Here is a 14,958-nt window from a genome sequence, read left to right on the forward strand (position 1 = left end):
GGGAAAGGCACAGCGGGTCAGCTCTGCTCAGCACTACAAAGACATATCTGAAAAGTGTCACGGCTACAGACATGATGAACCATCCTTGAAATGCTTCTCTCTTTTTGTGTCTCCCTCCCCCCCTCTCTCTCTCTCTCTCTCTCTCTCTCTCTCTCTCTCTCTCTCTCTCTCTCTCTCTCTCTCTCTCTCTCTCTCTCTCTCTCTCTCTCTCTCTCTCTCTCTCTCTCTCTCTCTCTCTCTCTCTCTCTCTCTCTCTCTCTCTCTCTCTCTCTCTCTCTCTCTCTCTCTCTCTCTCTCTCTCTCTCTCTCTCTCTCTCTCTCTCTCTCTCTCTCTCTCTTTTTTCCCTGGACCTCCCCCAGGAATGTGGATCTGCCAAGTATGCAGGCCAAAGGAGCAGGAGGGAAAACGGTTGCTACACAAGACAGCGGCCCAGATCAAAAGGCGATATGCAAAGCCAGGAAGGCCAAGAAAAAATCTAGCACATCCAACAGTGTACGATAACTCATTTCATCTATCTTGTTCGTTATGCTTCAGGCTTAAGGTTACAGGTCTCACATCAGTATGTTGCCTAAACTGTAAATGGTCTTTTTGATGGCCTACTCTGATTTTTGTCCTTCACAATCTTGCCTTGAGAGTATATGTAGGTTTTCACACCCTCTCATCCAAAAGGTATAACATTAGCATGGCTTCTACAATGTACTTTTGGCCTGGGGCAATCTTTGCAAGTTTTATTTTTATCATATGGCTGTGTAGTAAAGCTCAGTTGGAATGCTGTCAGTCGGACTGGGTGAGTCTGGGTCAGCAAGCTTTTAACTGTGCAGTACTTGAGGGATTACATCTTTCCTAAAGGCTTGATGAGCACTGATAGACACGGTGAAACGTGTTGTTGAAACTGTGAAATCAGGCTCTTGAACCAAGGCTTAGGCTTAGTCATAGTCTAGATGTGCACAGAGATTCTCATTCATTTGTGGCTCGTGTTTTAAATGCAACCATCATCTGCTTTCACAGGTCTGACAGTGGTGGTCCGGGATCCGTTGAGCTGTCTGAAAAAGCACGGCATGGTAGGGGTTCCATAAGCACTTTCTGTACCCCACCCTCATCAAGCACCTTTATACCCACCACAGACGGCAGGAGTCTCACAGACCCCCTCACATCCACACCCACCCTCACTACGTTGCCCCCAATCAACAAGAAAACCAAAGGTCTCATTGACGGGCTTTCCAAATTTTTCACGCCATCACCCTTGGGTCGCCGGTTGCGCAGTGAGACGTCGGGCTCCTCGAATCAGCACAGGCAGAGGAAACGAGGCTATCGGAAATGCCATGCCAGCGTGACGATGCCAGGTGTGAGGTTAAACGCCCCGTCTAGCGTTCTCCTATCCCAGGCAACAACCAGCTGAAGGGACTCTTTGATGGACTGTCTCACATCTTTACCACTCAGGGACAGTCCCGGCAAAAGGGACTCCCCAGCTACGCACCGCCCAAGCGAGCGCGCCGCAGCCAGGACATTTCCACCTCACCAAAAATGTCCCTGCAGCTTCAAGGAAAGAAGTCTGTCAAGGGTTTTGGTAGTAAATTAGCATCTCTGTCCGGTTCAGCATCAGGATGGGTGCCCAAGCGGGGCCGGCCGTTTAAGTCGGCACTCCGCCCAGTCTTCCTCACCCTCCTCTGCCCACTCACCCCACAGCTCCTCCTCCCAGTCTAGCGGCCCATCCCTCAGTAGTATCCCAGGCAACAACCAGCTGAAGGGACTCTTTGATGGACTGTCTCACATCTTTACCACTCAGGGACAGTCCCGGCAAAAGGGACTCCCCAGCTATGCACCGCCCAAGCGAGCGCGCCGCAGCCAGGACGTTTCCACCTCACCCAAAACATCCCTGCAGCTTCAAGGAAAGAAGTCTGTCAAGGGTTTCGGTAGTAAATTAGCATCCCTGTCCAGTTCAGCCTCAGGATGGGCGCCCAAGCGAGGCCGGCCGTTTAAGTCGGCGCTCCATTTCAAACGAACACCCTTCTTGAGAAAGCACAAGGTGCTAGGCAGGTTTAGGTTTAAGGCCTCCCCGCAGAGGGAGAACATCACACCAGGGAAGGGCAGATTGGCAGATGGAAGAGTAAAACCAGACCCAAACCATGGTAAGCACAGGGGCCTAAACCTCCAAACAGCCAACTGGCTTTTTCATCTTCAACCGTTTTACTCATCTTCCTCATTTTTTTAAAAGCAAAATAACATGGATTTTTGTTTTTCAACTAATACTGCATCTCTGCATTTTTGTTTTTAACCTTTTTCTTCAATCTTTTTTTATTATTAATTCTGAAGCCACTAAAGCCTTAGATTTCTGCTCTCTGCTCACGTCCTCATGCTGCTCACACCTGCCTCTCAAACCCAAGTTATTCATGCTTTTTCCCTTTAGTAACAAGCACTTTAATGTAAAGTGTTTGCATTTCAAATGACCCTTGCTCCTGGTTTGGTTCCCTCTCAACCTCTGCACAAATGGAGTATTTGTTTAGAGGTCACTGTTGCCTAGAAACAAACTGTGATGTGTGGTTAGAGGTTTGAGGTTAGTGTGTTGGCCAGCAATGTTGATATGAGCCTTTCCTATCAGCCTTCCTTTCCATGACAGTAGTGATTTGCATGCTAGCAGTTGTGATTTTGAATGCCATGTTATCAAGTCTAAGGTTAGTGCTTGTTTATATTAGCTTTGGGTTTTGTTGTGTCAGCATCTTCTCAGTTCTTTTGTACTATATTCTGCAAATATCGACTTTTAAAGGGCTTTTCTATGACCTCTCACAGCCTTTAATGCCAAGAGATGCTCAAGAAGAGAACCGCAGGAAGGAAGGATGACTTTACTCCATGACCATGTGGCTGAAGAGGATCTGAAATTGTTCAGACACGTCAAGGAGATCACAGCAAAGGTGTGGGGAGTAAACCACCCGTTGTCAACAGAAGAGGTTGAAGAGCTCACTGCAGTTTTTCGCCTAAATAAAAGCTTGATAGTTGAAGAAAATAAGACCTAAATATTGCTACTGTAATTTTACAGTTGTACTGTAAAATAAAATGATCTTTTTCTTAAATATTTTACAGTGGAAATTTGCAATAGTGGTATTTCATTTTGTTTACTATTTTTATTTATTTTTATTACTATTATTCTCCCTATATTGTGCTGCCCTATTAACTGGTCTCCAAGTCTGGTCTTTTGGCTGGTTTTAGAGAGGTTTTGGGTATTTTTTCTTACTGGGATTCCAGCTTAAGTCACATTAGACCAGCAAACCAGCTTAGCCTGGTTTAAGTGGGTTTAATTAGAGCATCTGGACACAACCCCTGGCAAACACCATAGCCTTGTGGCTGTAATAGAAAAATCGAATTCTTTTTAAGTGTTTCTGTTTCTAACTTGTGATTTATTTCAAAAACAGAAAACTGGTGGCGATCAAGGACAATCCCCTCCTTTGATTGAGTTTGGGCAATATGAAATACAAACTTGGTATTCCTCACCATACCCTCCAGAATACTCAAGGTAAGTCTAAATTAACAGAAATTTTTTTACGGCAGTTTTCAAAATGTTTGCCAGAGACAGTCTTAAGCAATTGTAAACTAGTATGTGATTTAGAGTTTCTCCCTGCTCTTGTAACTTATGCTACATTTTTGGTTATAATTAATTGCTGCTCACCTTCTCAGATTACCGAAGCTTTATCTCTGCGAGTTCTGCTTAAAGTACTTGAAAAGCCAGGACATTCTGCAGAGGCATTCAAATAAATGTGGATGGTTTCACCCGCCAGCAAATGAGATCTACAGGAAGGAAAACATCTCTGTGTTTGAGGTCAGTGCATGCTCTTAAATCTTGCACAAGGGGCACATGCACAACTTCATCCGCATCCTAATTTACCGTCTGCATTTGCAATTGAAACAAGAGGGGGTTATATCCAGAGATTAAAGGCTATGAAGTGCTAAGCTTGTTGAAAGACACATCTGAGCATCATGAATGAGAACTGGACTTGCATGAATTAATCATGTCAGATTAAGACAATTCTTCAAGGACTCTGTATCTTGTTTGTCTAGTGAACAGGAAATGCTTTAGAAACCTAGCAATCCTCCAAAAGTGTTTAAGACCTTTCATTGCTCTCTGTTGATGAGTTGTGAACTTCACATGTGCTCCACTAGCAGGAGCTGCCCTTGTATGGCCTACCTGGCTTTAATTGTTTTCTATTTTGTCTTCTTTGCTCAGGTTGATGGAAATATCAGCAAAATATTCTGCCAAAACCTTTGTTTGCTTGCAAAACTTTTTCTGGACCACAAGACATTGTATTACGATGTGGAGCCTTTTCTCTTCTACGTTCTAACACAGAATGATGAGAAGGGTTGTCATCTTGTTGGATACTTCTCAAAGGTATTACAACACTTAAATAGATACAATATGAATTATATATGTAATCCTATGACAGTGAAGTGTACAGTAAGAGTAACAGCGGGTTATCTAGTGGGCTGCTGAAGAATTTCTTGTACGGTGTCCGTTTTTGCTGCAATATGTTTGAAGGGTTTTGTGTGGTTGTTTGGTTCAGTTCAGGACAATGGCAGGTGCAGTGAATTGCATGCGTTGGCAGTGTGCTGACACACTCTATCTTTCTCTCCCACAGGAAAAACTTTGCCAGCAGAAGTACAATGTCTCCTGCATAATGATCATGCCTCAGTACCAAAGGCAAGGATTTGGGGGGTTCCTCATTGATTTCAGTAAGTTATTCATTAACTGGTTTGGAAGTCTTAAGAAATGTGAGCATAAGATTGTTTACATCATGAAAGGATGCTTCTGTGCTTTGCATGAAAGCAAAAAGAGGATCTGTTTCAGACTAGACAGTCATGATGGAAAGAATGCCTGTTTCGTTGTACTGAGTACTGGGTTTGCATATCTTTATATACAGTTGAATGTAGTGCATGATATAATTTGTTTGCTTGTGAATGTTTTGATGTGCTTTCTGTGTAGAATCAGAGGAGCATTTGCATACTTTGTGTTAATGCAAAAGTCTAAAATACTTAGAATATAAAAATTAATCTAAATCTGACTTTGCTTAGCACAGGATCAGCTCGAATTTTAACCAATAAAAAAAGGACTTTTTATTTTTTTTTTTGATAATGTAAATTAATAACTCTTACGAGTCGGTGTAAAATTTAAATTACATATATTATTTATAGTTGTGTGTGTGTGTGTATCTGTCACTTGGACTGGACTGGTTTGTTATTGTCTTCTCTATTTTTATCCATTAGTAAAATATTGTACTGTAATACTGCTTTTTTTAATGTAACTGACATCACAAGAAGTGAGACAAGTCTTTAGCCATTAGAATCAAAACTATAATCGTTAAATTCCTTACAAATAACACTTTGGCTTTGATGAGAAACTTGCATGTGTTCATATGTAAAATATCATTCAATCCAAGCTTGTGAAATGTGCCCCACGACCTTAAGAAGCTGCATATAAGCATCACTCCATGTCTTCATAAATTGTGATTGAGTTGTTTTATGTTTTGTCTGAGTGACACTCGAAACCGATCTGACAACAATACTCATAAACAATCTTTCCTCATCTCCTCTCTTTGTCTCTTTTTCTGTCTTTCCAGGTTACTTACTTTCCAGGCTAGAGGGTCGGGCTGGCTCCCCAGAGAAGCCTCTATCTGATCTGGGTCGTCTGTCCTACTTGGCTTATTGGAAAAGTGTCATACTGGAGTACCTGCACAACCACCCAGATAAGAGTGTCAGCATCAGGGGAATGAGCCGAGCCACGGGCATGTGTCCACATGACATCGCTACCACACTTCAGCAGCTCAACATGATTGATTTCCAGAATGGCAGGTGGGTTTGACTGTGGTGGTATCTGTCAATCTGACAATTCACTCTCATGCTTTCAGTGTACTGCATCATCTCTGAAGACATTATTAGATTTAAACAAATATTATTAGATTTAAATATATTTAAATAAAGCCACAATTATGGCTATATTTGCATGTGCATCAATACTGAATTACAGTTTCTCATACTTGGTGCATAAAATCTGTTTTTAAAATATTATGTTATTTTTTAAATATTATATGTTTGTCTAGGTTTGTAATCATCCGAAGACATCAGCTAATTGAGGAGCACATGGATAGACTGAGAATGAAGCCACGTCTTCATGAGGTTGACCCTGACTGCCTGAGCTGGACACCAGGTTCAGTCTGCAGAAGCCCACCAGGGGAGTTGAAGAGGGCTATAGCACAGGTAGGCTTAAAGGTCTATTCATGGTTTGATCAGGGACTGAACACAGCTGATTTTAGTGAACCCAGTTTTTATTTGTTTTTCTCTCCAAGTACAGAGTGCTCTAATACTTAAAGCTAAACTATCAAGGATTTCTTGTTAAATTTCCCATTAGAAATGGATTGAGCCAGTACAAATGAATCGATAAGTGAAATGTTTAAAACCACATTTTTGCTTTACCCTGCAGTCACTATGATAAGCTTTTAATAATGATTTATATTCAGAGCTTTCAGGTTTGATTTGGCAGAAAATCAGGCTTCTCTCATTCTTCTTTCTGTTGACTTTGTCCACAAACAAAGAAAAGATCTATGGCAGCAGATGTACTACTTGCTCAGATTACTTTTTTTTCGAATACATGTCTTGAAAGACTTTCTACTCACTATCAGTGCTCTTGGTGTAACTAATCACGTTACGTTGTTGTGGTAATCACAGACAACCATAGTTATACCTATATTGTTTCAAAAGTCAAAAAAGCCCCCAGAAGTAGGCACTGCATTAATACTGTTGCTTTATCCATAGACAGTGAATCCTCTGCAACAACCTTTATATAAATATACAACAAACATCTAGGTGGTTTTCTTGGCATATACAGAGGCTTGATCAGTTCATTCCACAGGGTGACTTGAAGTCCACTTTACAATTACAGCTGTCTCGCATCAAATTACTGTTTTGTCTGCATTATTAACGTTTGCAGATATTGCATTGGAAACAGACGATTTTGGAAAATGCCCCTTTATTGTTTTCTTTTGGCCTCTGACACAACCTGACTCTTTTTGCATAATGCTGAACTCGACCATTATTGGTAAGATGATCAAAGGCTGTTCTGGTAGCTGTGTCTAAAATCAAAGCTTATGTTTTTAAATTCAAACCTATTCAATAGGCAGATCATGGCGATCACAATGAGTGCAGGTCACTCATTCCTTACTTGGCTCTGCATTATTAGCTACAAGATGATGCTTGCATGAAAAGTGAGCTAAATTTATCCCATCGTTTGTCTTTCAGGAGTTCAGGGTGAGTTCACAGAGATAGCTGAAAGCACTTTCAACAGTAACCCAGCTTCTTGAGTGACCTAAATCAAAGCCCTGTATTATTAATGCCTCTGAATGTCCCATGAAATGTAATCTTCCACAGCCGCTTAAAAATAAATGTTGCTGAGATCAACGGCTAATCAAGAGACAATCTCTGCACTGCAGGGGCGCTGCGGAAGCAAAATGGATAACTGAGATGTTATGTATTTGAGTGACTCAGACAAGCTCATGTTTGTGTTTTTGTGGCATAACAGGCAGACCGTCGTGCAGGCTGTAGTGCGTCAACCAGGAATTTGACAATGGGGATGGGTTACACTAGCACAAGTCCTCCACTAACCAAGTGCAAGAACTTCAGCAGAAGATACTCAGACCCACTGTTTGCCAACAGTGCTGGGAAAGATTTCGAAGTGAGTGAAGAAAGCAGCAGTGATGATGATGATGATGATGAAGACGACGATGGTGAAGACAGTGCATTCAAATCCCAATCTGGGCAGGAGCTCAAGCGAAAGGTAAAGATCAGAATCAATGGTAGTGTGCATTTCTTCTAGTTCTCTTTGTATCAACATTGTTCACGTTGAATTTCCTTCATCATTTGGGAGGTGTATTTAGTTGGATGGAAAAAGATCCAAAACTATCCATTTGCCAGAAATTTCCATCAGTCCTTAAGTCCATAATTAAGTAATATTGCTTTCATGATTTGTGTGGGAAATCTTGGTTCTGTATCACCAAGTAATACTGCAGATTATTTGCACTGGGGTACTGCTATCCCAGAATGCCTGGGGGAGAATATGTTGTGAGGAACTTGCGGTCAGTTTGATTCTGCACACTCTCATTTGGGGTTTTGGGCAGGCTAAGCTTTCCAAATGAATGGCCTGTGGTGGAGGCACTGTGGTCTAAATGATGGACTTTTGCATTTAGATCATGGAGCAACCCATTTACAATGCAGCCACATTTCCCTATGTTTAGCATCACCCTTGACCGTATCTGTCTCCTCCAAACCTCTGCTTTTTGGATTAAACGGCACCAGGGACAATTTGACAAAAAAGTGGCTAACTCTTGATATGACAGTTGTTAAGTCTAAAAGTCTTTGACATCTCTCTGTATTTATTCCATTCTCAAGCACAAGTTGTTCTCAAGCATACAATATGCAAAATTTTTTTGTTTGTTTGTTTGATTTTTTTTCTTAGCGGGCACCAACTCTGCGACGGAAGAGAGGGAGGAGGAGAACACGAATCAACAGCAGTGTCACGACTGAGACCATCTCAGAGAGAACAGAGGTGTTAGATGAGCCATTCGAAAACTCTGATGTGGAAAGCCCTCTGCCACAGCTCAGCAGGAGGGGTGGCAGTGAGGATGAGGAAGAGGAGAAGAGCCAGAGATTAGCCATGCGTCGGCCTGGTAGACCAAGGAGATATGAAGATGACAATCACTCAAATCAATCTAAAGAAGGAGGGAATGTGGAAGGTAAAGCTATACATGTTAATATTTACAACATACTGTTTTGTTGCATATTTGAAAGATAAGTTAACATGGGACATCTTTTTTGGTGTTTCTGAAGCAGTGAAAAAGGACAATCCTCGACCTCTAAAACGGAAGAAAGGCTGGCCCAAAGGTGTCAAACGAGGCCCTCCTAAATGGAGACTAAAGGAACGCAAAATGGGCTTTAAGCTCAACCTCTACACACCTCCTGAGACGCCAATGGTCACAGTGGAGCAGGAGCAAGAAGAGGAGCAGGATGCCAGCCCTGCCTCCTTCTCAGGGCCATGCGAGTCTATTAGAGAGCCCAGACCAGAGGACCCAGAGCTGGACCCCTGCGATTCAGAGCCCCACAGTCCCGAGCCATCCGAGTCTCACAAAGTAAATGAGAATGAGTCGACAGACAAATCTGACATGGTGGAAAATTCACCCTGTGGGGATGAGACCAATGAGACAAAATCAGGTCCAATAGATGATGCTCAAGAGTCATCTCAAAATACAGAGGAAATCGAAGACCTGAAGCCAGAGGGTGAAACAGAAAGCAGGGTTGGTATGGGCTCAGGTGAACGAGATGAAGAAGAGGATGAAGACGAAGAGCCAGAACCATCTCATGTGGACGATCATGATGCGGATGATGAAGATGACAGTCATGAGCAGAGAATAGATGACCCGGTGCCACTACCAGAAAGAGACCTTACGGAAGACCCAGAGCCAGTTCCAACTCCTAGTAACAACAATAAAAATCCTGAAGTGCAGCCGAACCCTGTGGACCCACCTCCTCATTGCTTAGAGGAGCTTGCATCTGAAAGCACTCTCGTGAGCTTGGGTGTGCAACAGGGTGACACTGTGGACTCGGATCATCCTCCAGACTCAGAAACCGAGGAAGAGGATAACAGTCAGAGGCCTGAAGAAAAGCATATGGGCCCGTTGACCCCGGCAATAAAAGAGGACCATAACATTTGCCCTGAGCTTGACATGGAGACGGCCCAAGCAGTGCAGTCTCTGACTCAAGAGTCTGAGCAGGAGAGACACTTTCAGGATTGTGTGGAGACTCAGGAGGCCTGCCACAGCCTACAGCGGTATGTTCATGTTGAGCAGAGCCCTCAGATGACTCCCGTGGACGACTGCCAGCAGTCAGATCACAGCAGCCCTCTGTCTTCTATCCATTCTCATCCGAGCCAATCTGTACGGTCAGTCAACAGTCCAGCAGTGTCCATTTTAGAAAGTGGTTACACGCAGATCAGTCCTGATCAGGGTACTGTCTCGGTGCACTCGCTTCATAACAACATGGAGACTAGTCCAATAATGGATGTGCCCTCAGTGTCAGACCACTCTCAGCAGGTGGTGGACAGTGGCTTCAGTGACCTAGGTAGCATTGAGAGCACCACCGAGAATTACGAGAATCCCAGTAGTTACGACTCAACGCTGGGTAACAGCATTTGTGGCACGGGAGCAGGAGCGGGCGCCTCCTCCCAGAGCAGCTGTTCCTATGGCAACCTCTCCTCTGGTGGCAGCCACAGTCAGAGCAGCTGTGCTGTGTCCCAGCAGATGGCCGGTCCTGTGGTGAGCAATACTGGCGCTTGCAGCATGCTCCAGCAAACCAGCATGAGCTCCCCTCAGGGATGCAGTGTGAAGTCTCCGCAAGGCTGTGTGCCGGAGAGGCAGCCCAGCCATCCGCACGGCCATGGGCATCATAGCCACAGTCACCACCACAGCCATCACCAGCACCATCAACATCACCAACACCCACAACACCAGTACCAGCAGCCTCTGTCGCACTGCTCCATGCCGACCAACTTCCCTCCACCCATGCAGCTGCCTGACATCCCAGAATCAAACAATCCCTCCAGCAACCTGGGCCTGTATGACCGAATGGGCCAGGGAGAGTATGGAGGTGGACACTATGGTCAACACTCAGCTACGTTCAGCCTGCATAAACTACAACAGCTCACCAATACCATCATGGACCACTCCTTGCCCTTCAGCCATTCTGCCTCACACTCCATCTCATCCTATGCAAACAACAACGGCTCGTTGTCCACGCAGCTCGGTCCTCACAATCCCACGCTGGTGTCACTGTCGCAACCTGGTGGAGGTCCTCAGTCACAGGCTACTGTGACTCCTCCGCCCAACATGACACCACCGCCCATGATGCTGCAGCGCAACATGGCTACACCCAACATGAACCTGGCCCAATCTCAGAGACTGCAAACGCAAATGGCCCCCAAGAATCACCACCACCACCACCCTGTGTCAATCCGCTCCAAATCAGCCCCTCTGCCGCCCCACCACCAGCAGCAGATGTATGGTAGGGGTCCTCAGACTGTAGCCATGCAGGCTCCTGGGAGGACGCTGGCTATGCCGTCGCGGATGAACATGGGGGTAAACCTCATGCCCGCCCCGGCTTACAATGTCAACTCGATGAACGTGAACGTCAATATGGCGATGAACACTTACAGAGTGACGCAGCCTATGATGAACGGAGGCTACCATGGCAATCCTACCTATATGAATCAATCTCCACAGTACTCTATGCAGATGGGCATGATGGGTACTCAGCCTTACCCACAGCAGCCCATGCAGGCTCCTCCCCATGGCAATATGATGTACAGCCCAGCAGGTCATCATGGTTATGTGAATACTGGCATGTCCAAACAACCCTTAAACGGGCCTTATATGAGAAGATAATCAGCGACCTGAAAGTGAAGGGTCATGATGTTGCAAAGTCAGCTAGTTGACTTGAGGTATTTAGTTTGTTCTTATTTTCATAGTTAATGTTCGCTTTTATGGATCTTTCTGAAAGAACCAGCACTTGGTAAGAATGCAAAAAAGTTTTGTTTATTGGCTAAATTTTAGCTTTTTTCCCCTGTTTATGGGAAGCCTTACAGTATAAGATTTAAAATGTAACATTTGTGTAAGCGTAAATCTCCCCCGAACTGCATTGCAGTTGAATGGAGGTTACATTTTCTTTAAGTTGGAACCTGCATTATGGAACCTTTAAATGTGCCTGCAATGTATGTTTTTGGACAAAAGAGCCTTTTCAATGTACCTTTAGCAATCGCAAGGTTATATATGTAAGTCTGTACTCATGCCTTCCTATTATTTAAATTATTGTAAATCTACTTTTATATTTTTTTAAATGTAAGGTTATAATTAGCATGCTATAACGTCTTTGTTAGTGACAGTGCATCAAAGTAGTACTGTACAGTGTTGTGCTTAATAGCAAGCAATTTTATATTAAATGTATGGCCTTGGTTAGGTTTCCCTCGTATGGAAGGAAAAATTAAACTCTATTTTTGTTGATTCTAATACTGTAAAGATTTGAAAACATCGTCATGCTCGGCTTGGAAGGTTCTATTGCTAATTGTGTATAATTTGTTACTTGATAACAAGTTTCTTTACCTGAGGCAGCTTTCTGTTTTTATACAATTTAAAGCAATTTCTGTCACAATAGCAAAGAACAGTCAATGTCAGTATTTGTACATGTAGAAATCTAAATCAAAGGGGAAGGGTAAACTAAAACATTTCAAATGGGGCAGAGTCGCAAAATTATTATTATGAGTGTCAATTTACTCCATAGTTGGTCTTTTATGAAATGCCTTTAAACTTACATTTTCATTCCATCTGTAGATTTTTTTTATCTTTATAAAACATCTGATTTATATTTTACTGAAATGTAGAGCAGTAGCCTTGTTGATAGACAAAACAGATGGCATGTAAAAAGGTAAATTGTATCGGTGTCTGTTTGTATAGCTTATTTTGTAGCCTTTGTACCTGTACAGAATGGCAGTTTGACGTAAGAAGGATATCCTGACTGTACTAATTAACAGAGCAACAGTCCTGTATTTATGAGTTACCTTTTTAGTCGGTCACTTAAATGCTGTACATTTTAGCAGAAAATAAATTATGATGAGCCACTGACAGACTTAAAAGTGTGTATGGACTCTGTTTTCATCTCATGCTCATCGTGACTCATACTTACTTTCTTGAAAGGATCTATTACAGCCAACAGATTTTCAAACGCATTGTTACGGTTGGAAACAATCTTGTAGAGTGCAAGGACTACTGAATAGAGAAACAGATGCTTTTGACTGTGGAGGATGGATAAATTTAGCTGGAAATCACTAACATGTATCTAATGCAACAGCACAAATGTCTTTGCAATAAAAATGAACCAGTATAGTCCTTGACTACAAATATTAAATATTTGTGCTTGACAGTGTTCTAGGGCCAAAGGAAATACCTCGACCGTTTTATCCTACTGTACAAACATTACAAATCATTAAATACACCCCAGAAACAGAGTAGCTGGCTGTGTGTCTGAAAGAAATTGCTGCATATTTCCTTATGCTTTTTCAATAAACTGTAACCATTCCTTAAATCTTGAACTAACTGACTTCAAGCCAAATGACCTAAACTAAAGTACAGAGATTAAATGATTTTTAGGATAATCCAATTGAATTCCAGGTCACCTCCCATTTTCCATCGGGTCACAGTATCCGCGCACACAAGAATGTATCTCAGTCACTGATATTAGTGCCGATTTCATAGGTCAGCGCTAATAATCCAACAAGAGAGCATCGTTCTCTCCTGGGAGAAGCTGCATCAGGAACATTTGCCTCCATCAGTTCTGCTTTTTGGGCCTCTCATTCGAATTCTACAGGGCTCACTTGATTGAGTCCTTGAATACCTGTTACTTCCCTCTTATCTAAAGAGATTTAACATGCCCTGTCTCTCTCTTTACTTGCTTTCTGCTTTGCTGAGTGCATGGTCAATAAATTGAGCTCAGGGGAGAGAAACTCCCGAGAGGTTTAAAGTAGCGAAGTCTTTTGCCTCCACTCCATAGTAATCAATGTTCAAGCCTAGGTAGTATTAGCAACGTTATTCCATTTCCCCTCTGCTGTGCTGAAAACGTTTCGTTCCATGTTTCTGAAGCTGATGGCAATCTAGAGCTGTCTAACATCGAACCAAATTCTTGAACCTCACTTTTATCCCGACTTAAATGTTTTACATAATCTATTTGACGTAATAGTGTTGCTAGTAGCTTTAATATCTTTTTTCTAATTTAGACATGGACCAGATCTATCTATATTCTCCTGGCCATTCCTGCAGTTGAAATGCTCATGTACAGTCACTTTCTAAATGAATCTGCACTAGTGTAATTGTTCTTTGAATGCCATCTTCCTTTTAATTCCTATTGCTGAACATGTACTATTATGCCTTAGAGAGGAAGGAAAAAAGAGACCATGCAACATTTGTCTTCTAATTACATGTTATAGTTTTAATGCAGCTAATAGGGGACCTGTAAAAGCTGTCAACGCTGTTTTTTGATCTGCAGGCTCTATTAGTTCAGCCTGAAAGCAAACACTTGACTAATTATTTTCACAAGGCTTCTGATGTCAGTGTCTTAAAACGTTGTCATTGCAAGTATGCATGATTACACTGATATGACAGTTGAAATGCTCTGTCAAAACAGATGTCAATTTTCAGTAAATTTTGCAAATGCATTTTATAAGCTAGTATGTTGAAGCTTTGGCTTTCTATAGTTAGGGCCTGTGGAAATATCAAGATTTACAGGGCCTGTATTTCCTGTGGTCTGAACAATTGCTCCTCTCTCTTCAAACATCCAAAAGATTGGATTTCCAAAATATACCACTTAGTGTATCAGTGATTGTGTTTGTAAACATGAAAAAAAGATTACATTTGTCCTCCTAATGGTGTGGTACTCGCCTCCAATATTAACAGCCTGGGGTGGTCCATTTGTACCGAGCAGACACGGCATGTTTGCTTGGCCCAGAATAGCTTGCACATTTCAAATGATATTTTTAGGCTATTGATCTATGAGTTGTGACCTTAGCAAAATGCAGCGCAGGAGCTGATGAGGGGAGTGGCGCATTTGCGACCTCTGGCTATAGACACAAATGCAGCTCCATGTATTTGGTCCAAAATACTGTTTCCAGCATTGATAATAAATCAGCATATTAGAATGATTTCTGAAGGATCATGTGACACTGAAGACTGGAGTAATGGCTGATGGAAATTCAGCTTTGCATCACAGAAATAAAATAGATTTTAAAATATATTAAAATTTTGATCAAATAAATCCGGGCTTAATGACTTCTTATAAAAACATAAAATAGTAATGTATCCAAACGTTTAACCTATATATACTGTGTA

General features: G+C 42.5%; 1 protein-coding gene across 2 annotated transcripts in view; it reads left to right on the forward strand.

Annotated features, from left to right (window-relative positions):
- LOC107671563 (histone acetyltransferase KAT6B-like) overlaps nt 1-11,612 on the forward strand; it is a 14,080-nt gene extending 2,468 nt beyond the window's left edge. Inside the window, exons 2-13 of one of the 2 annotated variants that reach the window (XM_016464480.1) lie at nt 361-493; nt 1,010-1,344; nt 2,789-2,910; nt 3,409-3,509; nt 3,671-3,812; nt 4,218-4,379; nt 4,627-4,720; nt 5,605-5,836; nt 6,085-6,241; nt 7,560-7,814; nt 8,493-8,769; nt 8,864-11,612. In XM_016464480.1, coding sequence (XP_016319966.1) covers nt 361-493; nt 1,010-1,344; nt 2,789-2,910; nt 3,409-3,509; nt 3,671-3,812; nt 4,218-4,379; nt 4,627-4,720; nt 5,605-5,836; nt 6,085-6,241; nt 7,560-7,814; nt 8,493-8,769; nt 8,864-11,469 — 4,616 coding nt within the window. In that variant the 3' untranslated portion in view covers nt 11,470-11,612. The remainder of the gene's footprint in view (nt 1-360; nt 494-1,009; nt 1,345-2,788; nt 2,911-3,408; nt 3,510-3,670; nt 3,813-4,217; nt 4,380-4,626; nt 4,721-5,604; nt 5,837-6,084; nt 6,242-7,559; nt 7,815-8,492; nt 8,770-8,863) is intronic. The other variant, XM_016464481.1, reaches the window with a different exon arrangement.
- Nucleotides 11,613-14,958: the final 3,346 nt, after the last annotated feature.

The sequence above is a fragment of the Sinocyclocheilus anshuiensis genome, unplaced genomic scaffold (assembly GCF_001515605.1).
Source record: "Sinocyclocheilus anshuiensis isolate Anshui unplaced genomic scaffold, SAMN03320099.WGS_v1.1 scaffold5672, whole genome shotgun sequence".
Classification (NCBI taxonomy): domain Eukaryota; kingdom Metazoa; phylum Chordata; class Actinopteri; order Cypriniformes; family Cyprinidae; genus Sinocyclocheilus; species Sinocyclocheilus anshuiensis.